This window comes from Strongylocentrotus purpuratus, unplaced genomic scaffold, assembly GCF_000002235.5.
Source record: "Strongylocentrotus purpuratus isolate Spur 01 unplaced genomic scaffold, Spur_5.0 spur5_scaffold_11, whole genome shotgun sequence".
Taxonomy (NCBI): Eukaryota; Metazoa; Echinodermata; class Echinoidea; order Camarodonta; family Strongylocentrotidae; genus Strongylocentrotus; species Strongylocentrotus purpuratus.
The window spans coordinates 11,501,101-11,528,416 of record NW_022145596.1 but is presented as its reverse complement, the minus strand read 5'-3'; the positions used below and the strand labels follow the sequence as shown (position 1 = coordinate 11,528,416).

Below are 27,316 nucleotides of genomic sequence, written 5' to 3'. Positions count from 1 at the left end.
AAAGTTTTGACCACATCTTAATTTTACACCTTTTTTGAGAAGCTCTGTTTTCGTTCATGCACGAGTGGTTATTCATTGGTTCATGTCAAGGTAGTCATGGTTGGGTAGAGTATGTATGTTCCAATTATATGTAGAATTTCAAGGTTAAGCATTATTAGTTTTATAAATATTTTAGAAATATAAAACTACTACTGCTACTACTACTACTACTTCTACTACTACTACTACTACTACTACTACTACTACTAGTCTTGTATTACTACAACTACTACTAGTAGTACTACAGTACTACTACTGCTGCTGCCACTGCTGCTACTACTGCTACTACTACTACTACTACTACTACTACTACTACTACATTGGAACCTCTTTATAACGAGGTCCTTGGGACCATGAAAATTACCTAATGTTATATCAGGTTTCTCATTATATCAGTGTAAAAAACCAAAGAAATATAAAGAGCTGGGACCAGCAAAATTACCTCGTTATAAGAGGATTTTGTTATATCCGATATCGTTATAACGAGGTTCCACTGTACTACTACTACTACTGCTACTGCTGCTACTACTACTACCACTACTACTACTACTACTACTACTACTACTACCACTACCAAGGAGGTTTACTACCAAAACCACCACCACACTACTTTGTTCTGTCTCTCTCCCCTTCCTCCCTCCCTTTCCCTATTTCCAATTTTCTGTCTCTTTCTTGCCATTTCTTTATTTTCTTGCCTGATGATGTGATACACTGAAATATTTTCTTGTATTGTCTGTGCAATTTAAATTGTTTCTTTAATATTCAATGTGACTATTAATTTAATATTTTGCATTGAGATCTCTCCCATTTATATAATATATGTATTCTACTTCATGCTTATTTATAATTTTGAGCATGTGCCCAATTTTTATTGCTTGATTTTAGACTTGCTCAATTAATCCATGGTTTACCTTTGTAATAAATTCCTTGCTAATAAAATAACTAAATAGTTCCCGCGTTTTGTTTTTGCTTTTGAATGTGACCTTTTGTGGATGACCAGTTGAAGATGTGAATGCATATTTTGATTGAGTTTGTGTCCATATACACATGTCTGTGAGATTCGTTGTGTCTGGTTCGTTTTGTTTGGCTTGTGCTAAACGGTCGGGTCGCGTTCGGGTTCCTTTTTGAAAGTTAGCATATGGTGTCTTCCCATGCAAGATTCTTTTTCCTTTTCATATTTTTCTTATAGTATACAAATCCATTCATATGACATTGATAATGATATTATGATTTATAAAGAGGATAGTTATAATTATGATAATGGGATGAAGATGGTAAAAACTGTTGCGCACCTGTTGCGCCCTGGATCCGCCACTGCATGTCATATCGAGTATTAACAAAAACAAAGGACATGTGCGAATATACCTCCACACAAGAAAAAAATGATAAAAAAAACATTAATAATAACATAGACAAAATAATCGATAAACTTGTACTTCAAGGAGACACAAATATGTCTCCATTGAGTGGGTGTTTCCTAGAAGTAATGCATGTCTTCAAAGACCCAGGAAGTTTCCAGTTTGTGGAATTAAATCAAATAACAATAATAATAATGATGATGATAATATTTCTATAGATCTGACATTTGGGAGACATTTTGGTGTTATTATACCTACTTATAGGAGACACCCACATGAAGGAGACATTTTCGTGTTAATAAACAAGAATTTATAACAATGTTAATAGAAATGATACGATAATAGTAATTTAATATAGACTAAGCCTATGTGCAATCCTTATAACCCTTTAGGCTTGTATGAAGACTAATAGTATGTTCAAAAATCTATAAAGCAAAACATACATTATAATTATGTTACATTTATATATATATATACATATATGTGTGCATGCTCAGTATCACTATCATTAGGAGACATGTCTCCCAATAGTATGAGAAAGACAAAATGTCTCCCTTTTGTTGCTCAGATAGTAATGAAACGTAAAGGAGACATAAATTACGACGGTATATCTTTTACCGAAAAAGTGTGTCTTTGAGGGTAAAAAGTAATTAAGTAATTGAAAGACTCTGGTTTGAAGATCTTTTCTGCGAAATAAAAACGAAAGTTTGTATGCTTGTTTTAACTTTATGGTACCATTTTGCTACTGTCTCCAAAATATTGATTTTTATCACATGTCTTCCGTATGTGCAATCCATAGTATATATATATATATATATATATATTAGTGTGTAAAATCTTTTGAGCTAGTGCTATTCGGTGTGGCGTACACATGGTAATCACATGGTAGATAAAATTATGATCATCAGTACTGGGTCGAATAAATTAAAGAGAACTGAATTTGAACCCGGGACATAGGCTACCCCCTCTCGTTCTCTCTCCCTCTCTCTCCCTCTTCGTCGCCTTACTTTTCCCTCTCTTACCTCCCTGTACATTTGTATGCCTCGATAATACAAAAAATAAACAATACGATTCTTCCTCTTCCCCTCCTTCTTCCTAGTACATGTAGTAGGAGTAGTAATAGAAGCAGTATCACAATAATAATGACAACAATGATTATTATGGTTGGTGGTGTTACTAATGTTATTTTTGAAATTATTATGTTTGTTATTGTGATTATTATCCTTATCATGATTATTATCGTTAAGATAAGTTATTATTGTAATTATTAAAATCATTGTTATTGTTATTATTATGATGAATATGAACATGATGATTTTGATGACAATTAGTATAAGTATATAGTATTATTATAATTGTTATTATATCATTATTATCATCTGTATTATCAGCATAATCTACAATGGCACTAGTGTAGTATAGTACATGTAGAATTAGGCCTTATAGTAGAGATATCATTCTGATCATTATTATTCTGATTATCTTTTGCAATACGTCTAGACGATAAACTCATGACAATTGACAATTGTCATGAATCATTGTCTTTAAGTTTACCATTAAATGCATCTGGTTCGAATTTTGCTCAGGTATTTGGTACTGGATGATTTAAATGGTAGAAATTAACTTGTGTCCTATTCATTCTAGTCTTATTCATTTGCATTATGTTTTATTCATTAAAGTTCTAATTTTTCTGACTGTTTTCAAGACAATATCTTTTGTGTCGATCATAGTTCTATGTAGCTTGATATATCACGGTAATTTTGAGAGAAAAGCAATGCAAGCAATGATTTCTGAATTGTAGCGACTTTCGCGTTCGCCTTTGCTGTTCTTCAATAATATTTGTCAAGCAGTATTGATTAATTTTTCAAGGACTCATGATACATTCGTTTCAAAGTTGATTACCCTCGGTTGATTCTTTTGTTCGGATTATTTGGCGGGGAAAATAGAAGTGAATGTAGGCTATTGTTATTCTTATTTGTTCATCGTCTCTACGATGCTCTTTGAATCAAAAACACCTTTTAGTGTAAGGCTTCCTGGAAGAAATTTCAATTGTTGTTAAGAAATTTTTGGTTGCACTCTGTAGATTATGATGATGTGTTTGATCTTTTTTTCAATACAAGATCAAACACATGATGAAAATCTACTGGCTGCATGCCAATAAGTTCTTGACAACAATAACAAAATGTGAGCTAGTGCTATTCGGTGTGGCGTACACATGGCAATTACATGGTTGATAAAATTATGATCATCAGAACTGGGTCGAATAAATTAAAGAGAACTGAATTTGAACCCGGGCCATAGGCTATCCCCTCTCGTTCTCTCTCCCTCTCTCTCCCTCTTCGTCGCCTTACTTGTCCCTCTTTTACCTCCCTGTGCATTTGTATGCCTCGATAATACAAAAAATAAACAATAAGATTCTTCCTCTTCCCCTCCTTCCTAGTACATGTAGTAGGAGAATTATTAGAAGCAGTATCACAATAATAATGACAAGAATGATTATTATGGTTGGTGGTGTTACTAATGTTATTTTTGTAATTATCAGGTGGGCTGTATATCGTACAGACCACCTTATAATTTCGTTAGAATTGCCTTTGTTTATTTATTTATTTATTATCAGGTGGGCTGTATATCGTACAGACCACCTTATAATTTCGTTAGAATTGCCTTTATTTATTTATCAGGTGGGCTGTATCTAATACAGACCACCTTATAATTTTGTTAAAATTGCCTTTATTATCAGGTGGGCTGTAAAGCGTACAGAACACCTTATAATTTCGTTAGAATTGCCTTTATTATTTATTTTACTTATTTCAAACCACTTTTTTGTAAGCACGATTACTTGAAAATGGCTCAAATTTGGCACACATATATGTATAGGCATATGTACAAAACACAATAACGTTTTCAACTATGACCTTCACTGATGACGTCATCTAGGCGCCATTTTGTAAATTTTTCTGAAAATCAATTCATGATCATATCTTCATAACCAAAAGCCATTTTTGATTCATATTTATCATGATTAAGGTCAATATTCGTCCGGTCAATTTCAGGTCAAAAAACGCGCTCGTGCGCGTACGTCCGCGCGTCAGTGTGCGCGCAAAATATTAAAATGCTCAAAATAGTCTCAAAATAATTTTACATACGTTTTAGGCCATTTTAAGCATTTTACAAAAAATCTCGCACACGCGCATGCGCGCGTGTTTTCGCGCGTTCTGGCATTTTGCAACAAAGAATCGCCAATTTTTCTTTGTCATCATATTTGGCACATTTTCCCAAGCATTTTGATACCTTGTTAACATATTTCTGACCATTAATAACGGAGTGAGCGTCCGTTTAAGATACACGTCCGTGCGTGCGAGCTCTTGTAATACATAGCATTACGGTATATGGGCTAAAACATGCCTATACCAAATCCATTGTAGCTCTTTAGGATGTAAGGTGACCCCAAATTTTGTTTCATATTTTGTAGAGTATGAATTGGAAATATGATTTCTTGTCTCATTTAACCCTCAATTAACTCATGACGTCATCATAATGGCCTCCAAACTCAAAATTCCAATTTGCATATTATGACATCAGCATATTTTTGGAAAATTGATTGTATCTCTGTAAATATTGATTGATTTTCTTCCAACTTTCGATACGTCTAGCTGAGATAATTCACTCCTAATGCAATTGACATGATTTTTCATTTCGACAAAGGAATCATGACGTATTTTTGCGATTAAAGGAGGAATATCAATTTTTCACTTTTTGCGTGTATTCTCTATGGGACACGACTTTTTTCAAAACTGGATTCTACATTCCCGTCTTTCGCGAGCAAAATCTCCGTCGTTTTAGCTTCGTTTACGCTGAACTTCGAGTATGTTGTAGCTGAGACAATAAGCTATCTTAAATTTGCCCTTTATTTTGTCTCAAATTTTAGTTAGACCAGCCCACCTATACTTGTTCAAAACAAGTATTACAAATCTAGTTATTATTATTATCATCAACATTGTCACCGGAGCAAGTGTCGCTTCAGGCGGAGCAATTGTCGGCGGAGCAAATGTCACCGGAGCAATTATCGCGTTTTGCGGAGCAATTGTCGGCGGAGCAATTGTCGGTGGAGCAACTGTCGTTCGAGGAGCTTTTTTCACCGGAGCAATTGTCGCGTTTTGCGGAGCAATTGTCGGCGGAGCAATTGTCGGCGGAGCAAATGTCGGCGGAGCAATTGTCGGCGGAGTAATTGTCGGCGGAGCAAATGTCGGCGGAGCATATGTCGGCGGAGCAAATGTCGGCGGAGCAAATGTCGCGGAGCAAATGTCGCGGAGCAATTGTCGCGTTTTGCGGAGTAAATGTCGCGGAGCAATCGTCGGCGGAGCATGTGTCGGGTTACCGCTGATGAACATGAATCCATCTTTTGCCATTCTTCTAAATGACGTCTTCAGTCGTTGCCATGGTAAAGAATCATTTTCTTTAAAACTATTTATATTTCCCATCAAACAACCAAACAAACGGTTAGTGGATAAATTAATCTATTTCCAGCTACTCATATCATTTTGATAAAAAAAAAGGTTGTATCACTCTTTTACAGTGCGTTAAAACCGCACATCTTCTCAAGAAATCCACTCAATATCGTGCGTCAAAGGTATATTCCCCGCATCAAGTAAAGCCAGTTCCTAAGGCCTTTAATAGGAATCTTCTCATCAGACGCGGTAGATTTTAGACACAAAAACCATTCATTGATCACAAGACAGGGTCTTTAATGCCATGTGTATGGTAGCACAGCTATGATCGAGAACATTTGAGGAGAAAAAAAAGAATAAACATGCGATTGTATTTGCCATTTGCCGTAGGGGGGGGGGGGGGCAACCCAAAAATGAATGAAACGTATACAAGAGCGATGCGTCTGAATGGGAGGGGATATGTTCCAGTTCACATGAATGGTGGAATTTCATTTTGTGCGATTGATCGTTGAAATTATTTTTCATTTCTCTTCTTCTTCTTCTCCTTCTCCTTCTTTTTCTTCTTCTTCTTTTTCTTTTTTTGTTGTTTTGTTGGGGGGGGGGTGGGGGCTGGGTGGTATTGTTTGTTTTGTTTGCGTGCCTGGATCTCATGAAACCATACATTCTTCAAACACGAATTGTTCAGTTGGAAACCTTGAGAAAATAAGGCATTATATTTGGGTCACATTTTCCAGGTTAAAATCTTACACTTCCATCAAAGCGCCGGCTGGACTTTTGAATGAAAGATACCTCAATCCACATTGTGTTATTGTATTTTCGACACGTTACTGAGGAATAAAGAGAGTTTGGAAATAAAGGGAAAGATGTATTCGTTCTCTCCTCAGAAACATGGAATGAGTACACTTAACCTACCGTGACTTCCGAGGTTATACTACAATATGCAATTTAAACAAAAGTTATTACAACGCTAATGAGACCGGCCCATGTGCCGCTTTGGAAGAAAAAAAATAACGCTTGTACTGTCTAGCCGTACCCAATGTAAGGACCCCCTCCTCTCCATTTGCCATCTTTTTTGTGTGTGCACCAACGAGGACTAGGAATGCGCCTATAGTAACATGTACCGTCCTAAGAAATAAAGAATAAAATCCTGGCGACGCCCCTGTCTATATAGCGAACCCCAATTTGAGTAACCCCTCCCCGCCCCTCCTCACCCCTCCCCAACCCTCACCACCCCTCCACCCCTCTACCCCCTCCACCCGTTCACCCCTCTACCTCCCCACCATTACACCCCTCCGCCCCTCCACCCCTCCACCCCTCCACCCCTCCACCCCTCACTCACCATCTTGGTTTAGCACCAACAAGCATGAGAACTCTGAGAGCGATGCGCTTGTGGAGGTTCCAGTGCTCGACGGCGGCAGCCACCATCAAGCCCCCGAAGAAGACCGTGTTGGTATCGGTAAGGTAGTTGCTGCAAACATCCGAGGACTTTTGGATACCGAAAAGCGGGAATAGGAGGATAGGGAGGAGGGCGGTGGCAGCCAGGGGCAGACACTCGGTCATCCAGTACAGCGCCATGATGATTATGCAGTAGGCCATATGGCCAATCTACAGGAGCAAAAGTAGGCAATTTCGTAGTTATTTTATGTTATTGATTTAATTGAACGAATTATAAATGTTGATAGCTACCCAAACCACCAAACATTGTCATTTAGGAGCATGAATGTACTTAAAACCAATAAAATGACAAACATTCATGTCGGGAAATAGCTGTTAGACGCCCCTGAGAATATTTGAGTCCCCCTTTTCACTTGAAGCAAAAAGACCTCACCATGCTCATAGGAAGTGGTCTGGCTTTACATTACGAAAAATAAAAAAGAGTTTCTGTTTTTTTTTCGGGGAAAATAATGACAGATTCCCATTGACAAAATGACTTTGACCTTTCCCCAATATTTCATCGGATGTAGATGAAAAAAGGGATGATTGCCTTCCAGACCTCAAACGGGCTTTTTGAGTTCAATTCAAATTCATATTTTTGTCATTTCATATTGTAATTTTATTTGCAGTGTCCGAATATTATTTGTTATTAGTAATTCTCTCTAAAAAGAAGCGAGAAATATTTCAGAATTAAGTGCTCATCTTAACCCGTTTGCCTGCATGTCACTTTCCATTTTTCCAAAAGGGTGTCGACAAAAATTAGTGAAAAGGTGGTGGGGGGAGGGGGGCGTATAGCACCCAATTGCATCTGCTTTAACTTCACTGTATATCCGGTTTGCTGTTGCTATGAAATGATACTTTTGACGTAGGCTCCTTCGACTAGAAAAATGTTGAAAATCAATAAAAAAAATCTTAACGACCACGACACATGAGGCACATAATATTTAGTACGCAATATAGATAAATTACTTGCTCCCCCTGATCGTGGTAATTTTTCAAGACTATCTTCCAATGTTAAAAATTAATGAATATAAATAATCTAAAGTTCATGCCACAGGTCTACTATCTTAAAAACAATAACATTATGTTCGTGTTTTTAATCGTAAATGATTTTCCGAACGATAAATTTATTTTAAATACGAAAAGGTAACATTGGTGATAATAAAAATTTTTTTTTATAGCGCCTAATACGAGGTACCTGTATTTGTTCAACGAGTGTTTTGAATTTAGATCACATATTCATACCATAAATAATGTTGTTTGATGATCCATAAATTAAACATCAATTGCATATGTTTTTCTTTCAATGGGTTATGATATCCGTGAAACTATTATAAGAAGTAGAGTTGGATAGTTCTCGTTTTCAGATGACATGATTTTATTCAATGTAGGAGTTCACATTAACGAAAACTTTGAAATATATTGGAAAATAATGTGTATGTTGCCTTTGTCTCCCATTCTGAAAGCGAGTGCAAATTTGTCTTTCCCATCTATAAGGGAAGAAAAACTACTTCCATGATTAACTATTCATTGATTACATTCCAATTTCAGACGACGATATATAATATGAAACCTTAATTGCACCAGAATGATTAACAACACTCAGGTTCCTTTTGTATAATTTTGATAACAGAAGAGAATGAACACGAAAGGGCACATCTAATATATCGCAAGGACACTATTTTATCCAAGTTTGTGCGATAGGCAATTTTTAAGGTGTGTCTTAAATAAAATAATAATTCTGATCGCTGTATCATCCTGAGAGCCCTACCAGAGCTTGAATCAGACCCCTCATCCTAAAAAAATAGAAGTGAGCGCTGGGCCGTTATGATAATGAAAATGAATCAAGAAATATTGGCATTTTAGGGAATACTATGATTTTCAACGACACGAAACAAATAGTAAACATCTAATTTAATAGTAATCACTTTATCTGTCCGTTTGTTTATAATTAATATTTGAGTTATTTCAGGTAACGATTGTGGATTCCTATATTTTAAACGTGGTTTCCACTTTTAAAAAAGTGATTCTTATTATGAAAACAACATATAGACAAGAAAGATGATTTGTTGATTTTGCCATAACGGAGAAATTGTCTTTTGGTTCCCACGATGGAACAATAAACAATATAGCTAGGTATAATTACCTCAACGTGAGCTTAATTGGGAAGATGAACACATGTTTTCCGTTATCCTGATTTTCTTTAAGAGTATTTACTTGCCTTATAGTGAAACCTATATACGATGGGTAAATATCACATGAAAAACACGATGTCATGAAAATGATAATTAATACTCTGTATTTATAGCGATCTGCACGCACTATTGATCAGTCGCTATTATTGTTCCCGACTCTTGCCTTGCAAAATAAACAGACAGATTATGATACTTTTTATCACATAACTGTAAAAATATGGTCTACTTTAGCCAGGGAAGAGACACATTATAAAACACATAAATAAAACTTGAACTTGAAAACTTGAATATTGTTATTGATACTGCCCTTCGTGCGACCCCTACTATATTGTTATTACTCCATCGTTGCCTGGTACAACCTGGATCGAGAGGGAATGTGTGGGTAAAACCATAGACGTAATTACGTCTATGGTAAAACACCTTGCCCAAGAATGTAAGCAGTAGCACTGATAAGAAACGAACCTTTTGTATGAAAGTCAATAGCCCTCGGCCCCTCACCAATATACCACAGTGCTCTACAGGGCGTATCATAATAAAGGATATTGAAGTTTAATGACGATTTATATGAAAACTACTGATTTCATAATCAAGCATTTTATGTCCGTTGTAAAGGACAGAATGTCCTCTTGTTAATGACACCCCGATCATACTACTACTGTCACAGTTGACTGAATAACAAAGCATTGCTGTCCACCATGTGAAAGGTGCACTGTGCCAAGTTTGATAACATTAGACACATAATCCACTCATTGTTCAGCATTTCAATATGTCTGGGCTGACACAAGCACTAATCTTTAGAATTTATCTGTGAATGCTAACTTGTCACAGTGCACCTTTCACATGGTGGACAGCAATGCTTTGTTATTCAGTCAACTGTGACAGTAGTAGTATGATCGGGGTGTCATTAACAAGAGGACATTCTGTCCTTTACAACAGTCATAAAATGCTTGATTATGAAATCAGTAGTTTTCATATAAATCGTCATTAAACTTCAATATCCTTTATTATGATACGCCCTGTATAATGCTATTTGAATATTCAGCAGCTGATAAATATCTTTGTGATCTTGTTTTCAGTCTAATATTATCACAATTCTTTTAATCTTCATAATGAAGGGAAATTAAAAACAAAATGTTCCCAACCTGTGTTCGGAGGATTTAACAGAAAGGGAGAGAGAAGTGAATATTCTCACGATAAACGACCATGTATATTTAGATTTTCCTGTCCACTAAACACCTTTCTAATCAATTTTCATACTGTTTTCATTCCTTTGCGTCCTGAAACTTCTCTAATCTGGCACATCTTATAGTCAATTTCGTCCTTGGTCATTCTTTTTTTAAAATAACTTTGTCCAATCAGTTTCAAAATTTTGCTTCCAATTACGAGAATTTCAAATCAAGTTCGTCATCCTCGACAGCCATGATCACATTTATGTCTTATTCATTTTATTTCCAATGTTTTCTAAATGTTTTCAAAACAATATCATTTTAGTCGATCAGAGTTTGATAAAGCTTTAAGTCCCAAAAGCAATAATTGTCGCTGAATTTTAGCAACAATTATTGCTGCTCTTCAATACAACCCTGCCATGGAATAGCAATGTACTTTTTAGGGACTCGTGATAGTTTAATTTACAGTTGATTTCACAGTTCGCAGGAATTAGCAGAGACAGATAGAAGTGAACATTCTCACCATTAACGACGATGTTTTAGTATTATTCTTATTTGTTCATCGTCTCTATAATGATATTTGAATAAAAAACATTTGTAAATGTTAGGCTTTCTGGAAGAGGTTTCAATTGGTTTCGATTGTTGTTATTGTAGATCCCATTTTTCTGTTTTCAATTCCAAGACCGAGCATACGATCTTAATCTAATGAGTGCAAGCCAACAATTTCTTTACAACAACAAACAACATTTTGGTACTATTTTATGTAGCGTCATCACTAGTATAAATAGTAGTAGTAGAAGTAGTAGTAGTTGTATCATTATTATTATCATTATTATTATTATCATTATTATTATTATCATTATATTGAATATGAATATGCTGAATATGACGATGATGATGTTGATGATGATGGTGATGGTGGTAATGATTGTTATTATTATCATTATTGTTATTATTATCATTATTGTTATTATCATTATTATAGATATCGTCATCATTATTATATCATTATTATCATCAGCATCATCAGCATAATCGTCAATGGCAGTAGTGTAGTAGTACATAGTAGACCTAGTATTAGTGGTATCGCGATCCTTTTATCCTGATTATCTTTTGCAATACGTCATGACTCATAAGCCCATGTTTTGATGCTATACTACATTAAAAACTACTACCAAACTCTCAATTCGTTGCTGAAATATTATCAAGAAGAAACATTAGAATATATATATTTTTAAGTAAGGTAAAATATAAAGAAGAAATCAGTTGAGATCATGACAATAAGCAATATGTCATAAATTATTGTTTTTAAGTTTACCCTTATTAGCATCTGGCTTGAGTTTTGTTCGGTTATTTGGTACTGGGTGATTAACATGGAAATAATAAATTTGTTAACATGGTCGCATTATGTCTTATTCGTTCTAATTCTAATGTTTTCTGAATGTTTTTAAGACAATATCATTTTTGTCGATTATAGTCCTGTCTAGCTTTATGTCTCATGGTAATTGTTTAGGGAAAAGCAATCTAAGCAACGATTACTGAATCTTAGCGACAATCGTTCGCCATTGCTGTTCTTCAATACTACTATGACAAGCAGTAGAAAATTAATATTTCAGGACGCATGATAAATTCGTTTTGCAGTTGATTCCACTTGGTTGATTATATTGTTTATTTTTGCAGAAGGATGTGAGTGAAACCATGTGGTATACTGATATACAAAAGAAAACTTCAAACGGTTTGTGAATTACAAGCTAAAGCATTATTTTCCTTAAATTGTAAATTCTTATTATACCTTTTCAATACTAACAATATTTTTGTCTAACCTATCGTGACCTCAAATGGCTCAGATTACAATGCAGTCAAACTGGAAGCTCAAATACTTTGATTTAGATGCTTTCATTTGTCTTTATGTTGTTCAATTATTATGTGGTATTTATAAAATTCCGTTTTTTCTTGATTTGTAACCGATTATTTACCATGGTAACGGTCATGGTGGTCACACCCACCACCAAATTTATGACAAAACGAGTATATTATGGTAGCACAGTTTCTATCTGAATGGTATTGATCTACACACAAAAATCTTTGATTTCCTTTCGATGAGTCGGTAAAAAAAACATTATGTAAGAATTGGCGAAGTCAACAGTTGAAAGTTTGCCGAGTGTCTGATTTTCATTGTCCCGGTGTACAAATGTTTTGATAGAGGGAGAGAGAGAGAGAGAGAGAAAGGGAGAGAGACTGTGCGTGTGATGTGTGTGAAGAGGACAAAAGAAAGAAAAAATTAAACAGAAACCGAGGAGGTTTGTACAACAAATACAAAATAGGAAGAGTAAAAGAGTGCTGGCGAAAGATATAGAGAGGGAAAAGGAGAGATCGCGATCGAGGGCTATATAGAAGGGGGAAAAGAGTATAGGACGAAGAGAAAGAGAGAATGAGAGAGAGAGAGAGAGAGAGAAAGAGGGGGAGGGGTAAGAGAGAAAGATTGAGGGAGAGCTACATAGAGAATGAAGAAAGATGGATTAGATTGTGTCATATCTGGGAAATCGCTCCTAAAATATTGATATTTTTTTAATTTATTTTATTCATTCATAGCAACCAAAGGGTTGGATTGTATACATTTTCAACATGATTATGAACATTATTAAATTCAGTACAATGAAATTGATAAATTATGAATAGAAATACAATGTAGATCATTAATACAAAAAAAAAACAACAAAAAAATGATAATTATATACAACATTCAAGTAATATTAATAATGTTTTTGTTGATATGATTATGATGATATGTATCTATCAATGTGAAAGCGTTCTACAATTTTGACGTGACACGAATTAGGGAAAAAGAATGGTAAATTGAAACCAGAAAATAGCACAAGTGCAAGTCTTGTTTTTTCTCACAATAATATGTGGAGGGAGGAGAGCGCAGAGGCAGAAAAGGAAAGTGAAATGTATACCAAAGTACATCTACAATTTGATCTCCTTTATATTTAGCACTATCAAAGTAAGTACAAAATAGTGATAATCACTTTTGTCTACTTTCCCTTTCCTGTGAAAATTATTATCCACTTTTAATGTTGCAAAAGTCCAATATTTTCCCCTCCATTCTGAACCACCTCTTATGAGTTGGGATATATAATTTACTATCATTTTGTGAACATAAGTGCACGACCCCTTGTGGTATGTGATCACTATCATAAATGCTTATGTCTTGTATTCGTCAGATAGAACGTCATTCATCTATTTTAGTCGTATTTAAAAAGTTCGACAGCCTATTGGGATATTCATGTTGTGAGTACCTTTCAAACTGCGCTGAAAACATGTGTCAGTTTAGTTATGTCATATTCAAGTTAAAGCTGATATTGAGCTTTGGTATGGGAATCGCATTTTGTTTCTCCTGCAGTAGATTGGTTGTTTGAACCAGTGTAATAAAATAAAAAAACGCACACAAACTTATTGAGCCTCATCTTCGATAAAAACCACAACTTCCATTTGCACATAAAATAGTGACCTGTATTAAGCACACGGTGTCGGTCCTACTTTCCCGGATTTCCTTATATTTCTGTGGTCATTACTCAGCCACTCATACATTTTCTACCAAAATAGTTTGCCACATGTCATTTATTTTTAATCTTGAACATTCAGTGTAAGTTTTGTTGGATTCTGTGAGAATTTATTTTCTATATTGACGAGAATTCAAGTTTATCTCTACAGTCCAGAACAATCCAACCTTGACCTTAGTAAGAAGTTTCAAGTTTTTGACAGCAAAAAAGTAAGCGGAAAATACCGATTTTTAAACGTTGTGCGATGGTTGCATAGTTTGAGGGGGAATTGAGAAACTATAATGAGAAACATGGCCTGTGTAAGAACAAAAACAACATCAAAGAATTTATAAAAAAACCCATTTTAAATACTATCACATGATTTCGTAGAGAATTATCTCACACATTGACAAGGGTATTTACCTTATTGTTGTTTAATACTCTATTCGTGTTAGTGAATAATAAGAAAGTATAGTTCATTCTTTTTTCCATAAAGTATCTTAAAATTAAAAGCTGAGTATTCAAATATTGAGGTCCTAACATGTGGCAACTGGCAAGCATACCATATGGAAGAGAGATTTGTTGACAAGTATAAAAGGGGGCTTTCTATTTTCTACTCACCGAATCGTTGAACACTATTGGTACCCAGCAGAATATAATGGGTACAAGCACAATCACCAAATATTGCCAATTTTTCAACACCTCCTGAAACGCCAATCCTCTTTCCTTGCCCATCTTTCTTTTTGTGACCTATCTCGATTTTGTTGAAGTAAACTTGCAAGTTTGAGGTTTCTTTAGTGGCGACGTCGAAAGATGGTTGGGTAAAAGAAATGAAGGAACGACGAAGTTTTTCGCACCGTATGAAATATCAGGGTCTAGCATGTCTGTGGAAATAGGTAGCACTTGCGTACGGTAGTGCATGCGTACGTAACTATGTATGCAAATTCTGTTCGTTTCTGTGTGCTCTCACGATCGGACACCGGAAAAGAGAGACCAATTAAAAACATAGTGAGTGAGTCTGACTAATAGTGATAATTTGCTAGCTGCAAGATTATCAGTTTAGGAAATTTAGACCTCAAAGCGCCTTAATCTGACCTTCGCCCTTATCAGGTCCGACAGCCATAAAGCGTTTAATTTCCTATATTGACCAGTGAGGGAGTGAAAGGTATAATGTCAATATACGTGACATTATTCATATCCTACTCCTCTATATACCCTTTGTATTTCCGCCATTTTTGTCTCCCTTGGAAATCAAACTGGGTTCATACCCTGTATAATAGCTTTCAAGTTGAAACAAACGCAATCAAATAAACTCAAACTCAAACAGATCGAACACGGATGTCTAGTCTATTTACTATGTGAATCGTTCTAAACTTTGGTGGAAGCAAAATGTTTGTGCAAAACTTACTGGAATGTTATAAGAGATCCCTCTCTGTCTCTCTTTCCTAATTATCTCTTGCAATTTTTCAGAAATAATGTTTTCAGCCCTCAATAACATACAGCCTACATACCGAAAATAAATCTTGGAGCATAGGCGTTAGAGGGTGGGAATGCTGTGCCCCCCCCCCACCTCCGACAATTTTGAAAATACCATTACTAAAGCAGCGAGGTGCTCTAATATAATATGCTTTATATCTTATTTAGTGTAATCTAATGACTAAATTTTCAAAAATGACCACAATAAAGGGTCACTGTTTTTTCCTCGCCCACAAACTTAGACACTGCATTGAAAATTGATATTGGGGTAAGACCCATCAGTTCACTGGATTAAATGTGCTTGCATGCTTGTGATTAGGGGTTATTAATTTGTACAAATTAAGAATGGAAATGATATGGTTTTTTGTAGCTTGTATTTAAATATTTTATGAATTCCACATTTTTCAAGATATTTCAGATTCCGTTTTTCAAGACATAGATTAAAATAAGATATATCATATTATTTGTTGGTGTTTCGATTAGTTACGCTTATACTCTTCCAGTTGATGCACATGTCATAGCGCTTTCAAATAGTTATAATATCACTGGTATTGCTTGTGATGTTTTAAGGGAAGATACTATTTAAGACAGTCTATAGCTAGCTAGCATTAAATTGTTATATATGTGGTTATATCAAGGGGAAAATTAAATGGTTTTCTTTTTAATATTACAAATATAATGTTCTAACTTTCTCTCTTTCTATTATTTAAGACAGTCTATAGCTAGCTAGCATTAAATTGTTATATATGTGGTTATATCAAGGGGAAAATTAAATGGTTTTCTTTTTAATATTACAAATATAATGTTCTAACTTTCTCTCTTTCTTCGGGATTTAAAATCAAGTGCCCCCAAAATGCAGAACAAATCTTTATCATAACAACTTAGTTTGGGAGGAGTTATGCAGGAATGACTATTTACTCACATCCTCAAAATTTGTTTTGGAGCGGATAACACAATCCAAAAAGTATATATAAATCAGATCATGAATAGAAAATCTGTCAATATTTACAATCCTGTGGACCATTTGCAGGTATAAATCCACAAGAATCGAATAAGTAAATAAAAGGGTTTTATACTGAGCACTCGCATTATTACAGGCTGGCTACTCATTGAGTAATCGAAAAAGAACCTCTCTCTCTCTCTCTCTCTCTCTCTCTCTCTCTCTCTTTCACTCCCTCCCTTCCCATTCCGTCTCTCTCTATGCCTCTCTTGCTTTAGCTTTCCTTGTTGCCAGCTCATCATTTCCCTCTTTATCGATATAGCACTTTGACCTTTCACTCAATTTCTCTATTATATCATATCTTCTTCAGTTTAACAAAACATCTATATTTCCTCATCAGCCAGTGATGGCGCTATAACTTGGCGCTTGCTAGTGTCCCTTTATAGGGACACTAGCGCTTGCCTATTGGTTGGAAGTTTCTCACTCACTCACTCACGCACACACACACACGCACGCGCGCGCACGCACGACAAACACACGCACACACACACACACTTAATAGACATTCTGTCATTAACAAGTTATATTTGTAATCTCTATCAGATCTCTCTATCGTTTATCTCCTCTCTGTCCGTCTTTCTGTCCATATCTCCCATACACATACAACCCCGTCGTATAGCTATATTTCAGTAGATATTGAAATTGCCCTTTTATTAGTTGATTCTTGAAAGTCCTAACGATCGTGTTGGAAGTTTCATTCCCGTTTTGTGTCCTACTTTGGGACTTATACATTGCAACAACAAAGTTTGAGACTCTACCACATGTCGCCTTTAGAAAAAGGAACACTTACGTGAACTAAAGAAAAGTGTAGAAAGCGCTCAAAGGAAAAGCAGAGAATAAGTTGGTCGCAACGGACTTTAATAGTTGGACATAGTCAATTACTCAGAAGACTATGGCCATTGTGAATGATAAAGAAATCGGTTAAATTACCAAAATATACCAGTTGTCATTAATATATTAGAATTGCACTTAATGGTTTCCTTGAGACAAAATAAAAGTTAATCTTGAAGGAACTTTGATGGAGGGAACCTGTGAAACGGTCTTGTTCATCGAATCATCGTGGTGGTAGGTCTATGGTCGAGCTCAATGTCTCAGAGTGTCATTTGCTATGGCGCCCTCTACAAAATGTCAAATATGCTTCAGATTTTCTCGTTGATTATTCATGTTAAACATGTAGGCCTACTTTAAAACAAAGCTAATTTGTGGTACTAGCTTCTAGGCTTCTACAATGTCTGAGACCTGGATTGACGATTCCTTTACTTCGAACATCTTAGACATTCCAGGTTACATCTTCGAAAGGAGGGATAGAGGTAGTCGATGTGGAGGAGTTGGGTGTTACATAAGAAATAATATAGGATATGTTACAAGACGTGATCTTGAAAGAGACGATTTGGAAATAATGTGATTTGAAGCGAGGGTTAGAAATCGATTACCATTTTTTGTAGGTGTCGTATACCGCAAATCTACATGTATATCCTTTTTCAAAAGCCTAGAATCAAACCTAGACCAAGTATTTTCCTTTACAAATAATGTTATAGTCCTCAGTGACTTTAACTCCAATATGCTGACTAAAAATACCCTTTCAAATAAGGTGCATGAACTTTGTTCCACCTTTCAGTTAACTCAGCTTATCCGAGAACCAATAAGAATAACTCCTTTCAGTAGTACTTTAATTGATTTTATTTGTGTTTCTAGTTCAATGCTATCCAATATAAAGCAATCTGGAACAATTTCAAGTAGACTAATAAGTGACCACCCCCTAGTCTATTTGATCCTCGGACATAATACCCCAAAAGATAAGCCCGTAATATTTTGCATGCACTAGAAGGATTAAGTGTTACTTGAACCAACGCCTACTGAAACATCTTTATTACTCCCTCATTCTTCCACATATAGATTACTGTTCAGTTGTTTGGGGCAAGTGCAAAAAGAAGGATTTATTCAAATTACAGAGGACGCAGAACAGATATGCAAGATTAGTCCTTAATGCAGACTATCTAACCCCAAAAGACACCCTTTTAAGCAGTCTTCAATGGCAAAGTGTTGAAAAAAGAATCAACTACCACTACTGCATTTTCGTCTACAAAATACGCAATAATCTAGCCCCTTATTATTTAGAACCTTTTACTTGTAAACGTCCAGTTTACTATGTTACTCGTAATTCTACCTTAAATCCCTTATTTATCCCGAAACCCAAGACTGAATTTAAAAAAAAAATATCTTTTTCTTTCATCGCTCCCGCATCTACCGATTCATATTCGCACGGCAACTTCACTCAAAATGTTCAAAAACCGAATTAATCACTTTAATGCATGCACTGGTACCTAATGTTATATCATGACTTTTACCATTATATTTAGTTTTGTTTGTTTGTTTGTTTGTTTGTAGTTGTGTAGTCTGTAGTAGTTTTATATCTTACCTTTTACCCGTTTGATTTTATGTATATTCTTTATGGCATGTGTATTTGTATTTGTATTGTATCAATAATATCTTAAATGTTTAATATTTCAGGCCTTATGTTCATTTTGACCTCGTTTTTAATTGGTTTTATTTTTTGATTTTTTTTCTTCTTCTTTTTTACAATCTCTTATAGTATGTTGTTTATATAATGTCTTTGTTTTCTACAATGTATTCTATTTTTTGTAAACCTTTGTATGTACAGGGCTCTTTTGTAAAGCAGGCCTTTGGCACTGAAAAGACTACCCTGTTTTTAAATAAAACAAAATAAATAAATAAATAAATCTGAAATGACTGGAGTTACAATGGCAATCGCCATATTCAAGCGAGTGACCATGACCATGAGATTTTTTATTAAAATCAAATGATAGCTGGAAATAATTACCAATTTCAACGGCCAAATGAGTTATTTAGAAAATGATAACAGGTAGATTCGTGTTCAGCAACCCCAGAATAGGGGATATAGCACATGAAGTCAGTTTCTACAGATACTATTGCCATGTAATAACTGGTCCGGTTTATATAAAACTAGGTTATTCTATCTCCCTGGTTATTCTGTCTATCCGATTTTTTCTGTTTTCATATGAATTGCCCTTTAAATGTTATTGGCAAATCTGCTTGTATCTTATTTCCACGGTTTTATCGGGGCAAAGGTATTATTTAGCCTCTGTTTACCAACAAACAAGTTGGCCAGGTTTTGATTGTGATGGCAAGGAGGGAGGGAGAGAGAAACAGAGAAAAAAGAGGGAGGGGAGAAAGATGATGGGAGACATGGAGAGAGAGAGCGGGAGAGAGGGAGAGGGAGGGAGGGAGCGAGGGAGGGAGGGAGGGAGGGGGAGGGGGATAGCGAGAGAGAGGGAGAGGGAAGGAGGGAGGGAGAGAGAAACAGAGAGGCAGAGAGAAGAGGAAGGGAGAAATATGAAGGGAGCCATGGAGAGAGAGAGGGAGGGAGAGAGAGAGAGAGAGAGAGAGAGAGAGGGGGGACACGCATACCCACTTGATTACACCCGCAGCAAAGGAAAGAAAGAACGGAAGCTACAGAGGGGACGTGGGAGAGAGGGTGAGACAGAGAGAGAGACACAGAGAGAAAGAGATGAACGGGTATTCTGGACAAATCAAGAAAGAAATGTTCAGTGAGTTGATCAACATGATAATGCCAAAATAATTTGTATATGGTTTGACTGTACAAACACTAACTTGATGGAACCAATAAAATGGCTGGGATTAAAAATGAGTGAAAAGGAATACTTTTGTTATCGGTTATATTCTTTTTCCTTCCTTACTTCCTTCCTTCTTTTCTTTTTTCTTTATGTTTTACTTTTTCTTCTCTGCCCTTTTTTTAATTTTTAAAAAAAAAATCCTTTGTGTCCTTTACTACTTCCTATTTTTGTATGGGGGGGGGGGGCAGCGGACCAAAAGCTTAACCCCGCCCCCACAAGTACTTTTATCTTTTCTTTCCCTTTTCCTCTCATTTTCTCCCTCCCCCTATTCTCATTTTTCCCGACAGCAGCACAATTTTACCGACAAAATCCTGGCTGGTGTGTGTGTGTGTGTGTGTGTGTGGGGGGGGGGGGTTGTCGCACCCCACACCCCCTCTAGCGAAGCCCCTGGTTTTATCCTATTATTCTTTTACAAGAAATGCAATTCCTCATGCTCTTGCGCGTCTCTTCTATCGTTGTTTAATTCTCTTTCATTTTTCCCCCTTCTCCGTTAACAAAAATTTCGCAGTGAGTTAATCAGGGTCGGAGGGTAAGGTCACTTTTGGGGGGTCGCCCTTTGGTACAATTTTTTTTAATTTTAATTTTTTTATTAAAAAGAAAATTAGGGGGGCATCAAAAATCACACACATACACGAATTGAGGGGGGTTCAACCCCCACCCCCGCTGCGTACACACCTGCAGTGGTTGCTTATTTAGTTTAAAATATTTTATTTTAATCACGTGAAGAGCTCTCGACCAATCCATGCACAAAGAAAATTTTACACGAAGTATACATGATTTTTAATGTAAACAGGCATATTATACAGAGCAATTCTAGATAAGGAAAAAATGATATCATGACAATGTTTTCTCGCCTACTGACGTAACATAGTGATGATGAAAATATTTTGTGGTGATTTTATTTAATTTAATTTCATCCGACTTGATTAAGGCACTGTTTTTTTTTAACTATGACCAAATAGCTTAATGACTCTTTGACAGCCTGAAACTTTACAAAGATAAAGAATTAGAAATCAGTTACAACTTTTTCTTGTAGCATGGACCTAGGCCAACCTCCCATAGCTTAACGAAACAAATTCAGCATTGCTTTATGTGCATGAGGTATCCCTGAACAGCCAATTGTTTACGGAATTTTGTAACAAAATTGACATCCCTTTTTTGTTGGAGCCGAAAAAAATATATACCCACAAGCAATATGTTTTTTTTCTATTGATGATTAATGAGCATGGGTGGATCTTAAAGAAAGTTAACAGTAATCTGAACTAGAATTTAAATCGTCACGAGGACGATTAAGGTGGTCTGTCTTCAAGTCTTATGATAGATTATAATATTTACTATATTGAGAAAGGGAGAAGTTATATAGACATGTAAACAATGATGATCATCATGATGATCCAGATGATGATTATCTTGATACTTGATAGTAATAGTGATGGCGATGATGATGATGATCATGATGATGATGATGGTTATCATCAACAGACCATGATGACATCAGACTGAAAAAATGAGAGAACATTTAGATAGTATATAGTCTCAGCTACAACATACTCAAAAATCAACAAAAATCAAGCCAAAATAACGGCGATATTGCTCGCAAAAAACAAGAAGGTAGAATCCAGATTTGAGGAAAAAGTCATCTCCCATAAGGATTACACGCAAAAAGTAATGGATCAAGTGATAATAGGGTAATAATAAAGTAAATATGGTTGTTTATTACATTATTTGCGATTGTACGTGTTTTAATATTCAAAGGAGATGGTACAGTGAAAGGTCCAAAAGAAAAAGAGTGAAGAAAAACATTGTTGGAGACGCCCGGACTCGAACCAGGGACCTCGAGGTCGGAAGTCAAGTGCGTTTAATACCAAAACATTTCCCATAGAGATTACACGTAAACGGAAAATGGAATCCTCAAATCCCACTTTGTAAGTGAATTATGAGCATGATCCCGGCATCTGATCGAAAAATAAAGGGCACACTTGTGATAGCTTATTGTCTCAGCTACAACATACTCAAAGCTCAGCGTAAAGAAAGATGAAACGACAGAGATATTGCTCGCGAAAGACGGGAATGTAGAATCCAGTTTTGAGAAAAAGTCATGTCCCATAGAGAATACACGCAAAATGTGAAAAATATTTACAGAGATACAATCAATTTTCAAAAAATCTGCTGACGTCATAATATGCAAAGTGAAATTTTGAGTTCGGAGGCCATTATGATGACGTCATGAGGGTCAAATGAGACATGAATTCATATCTCCAACTCATGCTTTTTCCAACCATGATATAAAAGTTGGGTGTCAATCAATGGACTATCTGAAGAGCTATTTTGATTTTTAAAATGGCATGTTTTTGATCCAATTTGCATTATATTGCCCATAGCAGCACGCGCGGATTTTGAATTTTGACGCGCGCTAACGGCCTTATGAAAGGTCAAGAGTGACTGAAATTAATGTAAATTGTCATTTACGGTAAGAGGAATATAAATCATGTAAAAAAAAAAAAAGAATTTGACCTTTTCCGCGCGGTATGAGCCATCTACACGTTCGTAATGGCGTTATCACAGTTTTTCCTTCATAATCATTTTGCCTTCGGCGTAGACTAGAAGGGATGAGATTGACGGCAGCGAGAGTTTAACACGGCCTGCAAGATTTTCAACATGGATGTCGATTTTGACCCATAATTTCCTTAAAAGGGACCATTAAAGGGATCGTTTAACAATGTTAAATATGAGATACGGCCCTACGTGTTATCAGTGTCTGTGATATGGTGTACTATTGAAGCCCTAAAAAAATTGCGCTTCAAAATGATCAAGAAGTGCCTCAAAAAAGTAAAAATCTTTGAGTGACCGGTTTTACCATACTCGTTTTCCCCAATAGACTGTAGTGTTATGAAAACCGTCAGGCGAACGGTTTTCAAAATTTGTAATTCCAATCATTAATATCTTGATAATCAGACAGGCGATCGGCTTGTAAAATTCATGGGGTTCCTGACTGACCTAAAGGTTTATAATTATCATTGCATCATGAGCTTAATCCAGAATTTTGTTTCAGAATTTGAGACAAAGTTACCGGATCCCTTTAAACAGATTATTTCAATCAAGTTAGTAAGTGGAACCGATGTATTATAGCCTAGGCCTAATTTAAAATTGGATATGGACGAGGTAAAATGACATTTGGGGGGATTTTGGGGGCATAACAATACGGCCGTGGCAAGTTTGTCATGTTTGTGGGAGGGGCCTAGCGGCTAAAATCTAGCCGTGATATCTTCAACATACGATGGTATAGGCGATCGTTCAGTCTCTATAACCGGAGGTCTAGTGGAGCCAGACGTAGTCTCAGTGGAACAACCGACGATTATAGAGACTGAAGCTTTCTATTACTATTAGTAAACTAGCTACAGAAAAAAAAGAGAAATCGTAATTTCTTATCAAATATCAACATATTTTTCATCTTGATTTTCTGCTATTTTAGGTTCTTTTCAATTGATGCATGGGGATGAAAAAAGAAGGCCTCTCCCAAGCTATGGTGTCCCGCCTTGTGAATTCCATCTCAATAGCCATTGCCAGGAGATGAGAGCAATACATCACAATTCCTTCAACAAGAGAAGAGAGGCAGTCCTGCAGAGTGCAGACCCAACATGAATTTGATAATTACTGCCATTTCCCTGGCGTTAATATGGTCGGTGCTATTGATTTCACCCACAAAGGCACCTCCAAGCCAGTTGGCCCAACACCAGTTATTTCCTGAACATGAAAAATAGATACTCCATGTTTCTTGGAAAGTCTGCTGGTGAGTAAAGCTGTAATTACGCCTAAATTTTGTAAACTAAATCCTGTTTGGATGATGTTTGAAGGTTTGCATGGTGGTATGAATAATCACGGTAGAGGTTTACGGTACACCATGTGTAAAGTCCTAGAAGGACTAAGGAAAGTGGATAGAAAAATAGAAGTGAAAATAGAAAGGCGAGAAAGTGGAGATTGGAAGGAAGAGTATCTTTCAGAAGTGAGTATAGTCCTGAAAAGGACTGTAAACCAGAAAGTTGTAGATAGGATGAGAGGTTTGAGTAGAAGACTGGATTGAGTTGGAGAGTTGAGTAGAGTTGCAGAGCAGGAGCAGGAGAGTAGACTCGACGTTTCGGACAGGTTGACTGTCCGTCTTTCTATCCACTTTCCTTAGTCCTTCTAGGACTTTACACATGGTGTACCGTAAACCTCTACCGTGAATAAATCATGTTTATACAATTTTTATTAAAAAGATCTGCTGAATTTATGAATCTGCAGATGTGTCTACAGGGACATTATGAAGTGATTTAAAATTGTTTTGTCTGATTAATGTAGGTGCAATCTACACTCAAACTTTTATTCATTTTACATGGGCACGAGCTAATATTTTCAGCTCGATTGCCATGGCTACCAGTCACTCCTGACAGTGACAGCTTGGCCTAGACAAAATAATCAACAGTTGATTAACTACTTTCAAATTTTGGTCAGAAGAAAATTCAAACCTACCCCTAACAATTCTAGACCATATAAGACTTAGAGACCTAGAGACTGCAGTACAGTACAGTACAGTGCAGTAAGTTTTCCTTTTCCTTTTTCCCCTTTCACGAAGCTCATTTTGGGAGATAACATAAACAAAGACAATCTTTGGTCTAATGTTAGATTGAACTAAAATGGAAAAGTTGGGCTCTAACGATTAGGGCCTTGTAAAATCTCCGTTCCAGGCTGCGTTTACGTCTAGGTTAGGCCAACTGCCGGCTGGTTATCTAAGTAAGATGTAGACCTCTAGACTTGATTTTAGGAAAGGGACTAACTTGGCTATAAACTTTAACTACTTGGGGCTTTCTTAGGCCATGACATGGCAAGTACAACTTGGTGCAAGCACATTTATGAGATAGTACTGCAAGAATGTGTATGTTTGTTCTTGACTTTAAAAGAGATACTGGTAGTCATTCTGTAAATCAATGATTACTAGTAACTGAGTGGGGAGGGGGTGCCTAGTCACTGCCTACATGAAAGGCGCCTTAAGTTTTTTTTTTTTAAAGTATGATTGACACTATAACTAAGACCAATTATCAATGGAGTAGATCTTTGATATTTTAATGAGGTATAAACCTTTTTATTTTTGTTTCAGGATGATGTTTTTCTTCAGTAAAATAAATGAAGGCAAATTCCCTGATAACTGAGACAAATTCAGAGAGAGGAAAGGAGAACTACTGAGCTGCTGAATTTCTGACAGGTAGGCTGTACGAATAAGTTGTTGTTTGTATGCCCAGGTACTTCAAGGGTGGCATTTGTTCATTCACATTTTTCCATCAATACTTTCATGTTATTGATTATGCACTCCACTTTTACCACAATGTATATGCAAGACCTTTTTAATGTTTAACAGAAATAGGTTTCAATGTGCTTCCTTTCATTCTTTTTTTCTTTTCATTCAACAGACATACTTGCAAGGACTATGAAGTTCTACTTTATAGCCTCTTCAAAGAACCAGACTCCATCTGCTGTAACTGTGACTGCATGGGGATCAAAACCTTTGTATTATAATCCTCATAACATGAAGCTATGGTAACAAACAAGCAACCATTGATAAAAAGCCTGATATGTCCTTGTTGTTGTGTGTGAACCACAAAGCAACCATCACTCATAAGGATGTTTTTATGTACATCAGATGTTCATTGTTTCACTGGAAAAATTGTGATTTTGAATCATTTAAGAAATCATGTTTTATAATGTGTTTTATAATTATAGTGCAAGTCATGATATAACAGATTCCTGCAAAAGAAACACGGCTCAAAAATAGACTATGCTTTGTTTTAAAAAAATGGGAGAAGGTAATGTAACAAATACATAACATTTAATCCTAATAGTTTCAAGGAGCAGATTATGAGTCTATTTGAGCTTAATATTTGGTTTTGACCTTCAATTTTATAATCGTATTCATCGTGAATTACAATCTTTTCTGTTCTAAGAAAAATAAATAAATTGAACATAATTGTTGATATGTTATATACAATATTCCTTTCATATATTTTGATTTTTAGTGTGCATACTGTTGGATTCATTGAATTATACATGGGAAAAGTCTTGAAATATAGAACAGTAAGTGAACAGAGAGCGAGCGAGAGAGAATGATAGAGTAAAAGAGAAAGGGAACCAAATGAGAAAGAACAATTTAATGGTGAGAGAAATAAACAATGATGTGAGATAGTGTGTGTGTGTGTGAGAGAGAGAGAGAGAGAGAGAGATGGAGATAGGGAGAAAGAGTTGGGGGGGGGGGGTACAGTGCCCCCTTTTTCAAATGATCCTTTTTATATAGGAAAGCTCCCTTTTAACTTTGTAAGAAGTGCCCCTTTTTCCATAGGAAAAGTCCCCCTTCCCCTTTTCACCTCTGATAAGTGCCCCTTTAATTTTGACACGCGCCCCTTTTCCTTTGACAAGTTTCCATTTTCCTTTGCAATAAGTGCCCCTTTTCACTTATGAGAAGTGCCCCTTCACCTCTGATAATTGCCCTATTTAAATCTGAGAGATGCCCCTATTAACAAAATTATCGGTGCCCCTTTTCTTTCACCAAATACACATTTCCTTTATTATAAGTGCCTCTTTTTCATTGTCATAAGTGCCCCTTTTAAAATATGTTCAATGCCCCTTTTCAGGTGTGATATGTGACCCTTTTCACCTCTGATAATTTCCCTTTTAACAATGATACAATTCCAGCAAGTGCCTTTTTGTTGGTGCTGCCCCCCGTTTTGGAAGTCGCTCCGCCGCCCCTGGACGTCATATTGCTCAAGTTGTCGAGGTGATGCATCCTCTCCAACACTGCGCGCATCCATTGTCTCAGCCCATTGTCTTAGTGCATTGTGACGTCGCAGCTTCGGTACTGAGCATGTGCAGAAACTGTAACCATGGTGAATGATCCATGGACTAAGTTAGGCCAGGTTTAAACCATGGATCAGTTAGGCCACCTTTCGAGAAATG

General features: G+C 36.1%; 1 protein-coding gene and 1 long non-coding RNA gene across 2 annotated transcripts in view; one reads left to right on the top strand and one right to left on the bottom strand.

Annotated features, from left to right (window-relative positions):
- Positions 1–15,176, bottom strand: part of LOC588117 (solute carrier family 13 member 5) — a 47,949-nt gene extending 32,773 nt beyond the window's left edge. The window contains exons 1-2 of the mRNA XM_030980645.1: positions 14,804–15,176; positions 7,185–7,450 (exon numbers count right to left, since the gene is read on the bottom strand). Of these exons, the coding sequence (XP_030836505.1) occupies positions 7,185–7,450; positions 14,804–14,917 (380 nt within the window). The 5' untranslated portion in view covers positions 14,918–15,176. The remainder of the gene's footprint in view (positions 1–7,184; positions 7,451–14,803) is intronic.
- Positions 15,177–24,106: 8,930 nt separating this feature from the next.
- LOC115922383 lies at positions 24,107–26,225 on the top strand. The gene is made up of 3 exons (XR_004063442.1): positions 24,107–24,125; positions 25,470–25,574; positions 25,780–26,225. It is a non-coding gene; the product is annotated as an uncharacterized LOC115922383 (long non-coding RNA).
- Positions 26,226–27,316: the final 1,091 nt, after the last annotated feature.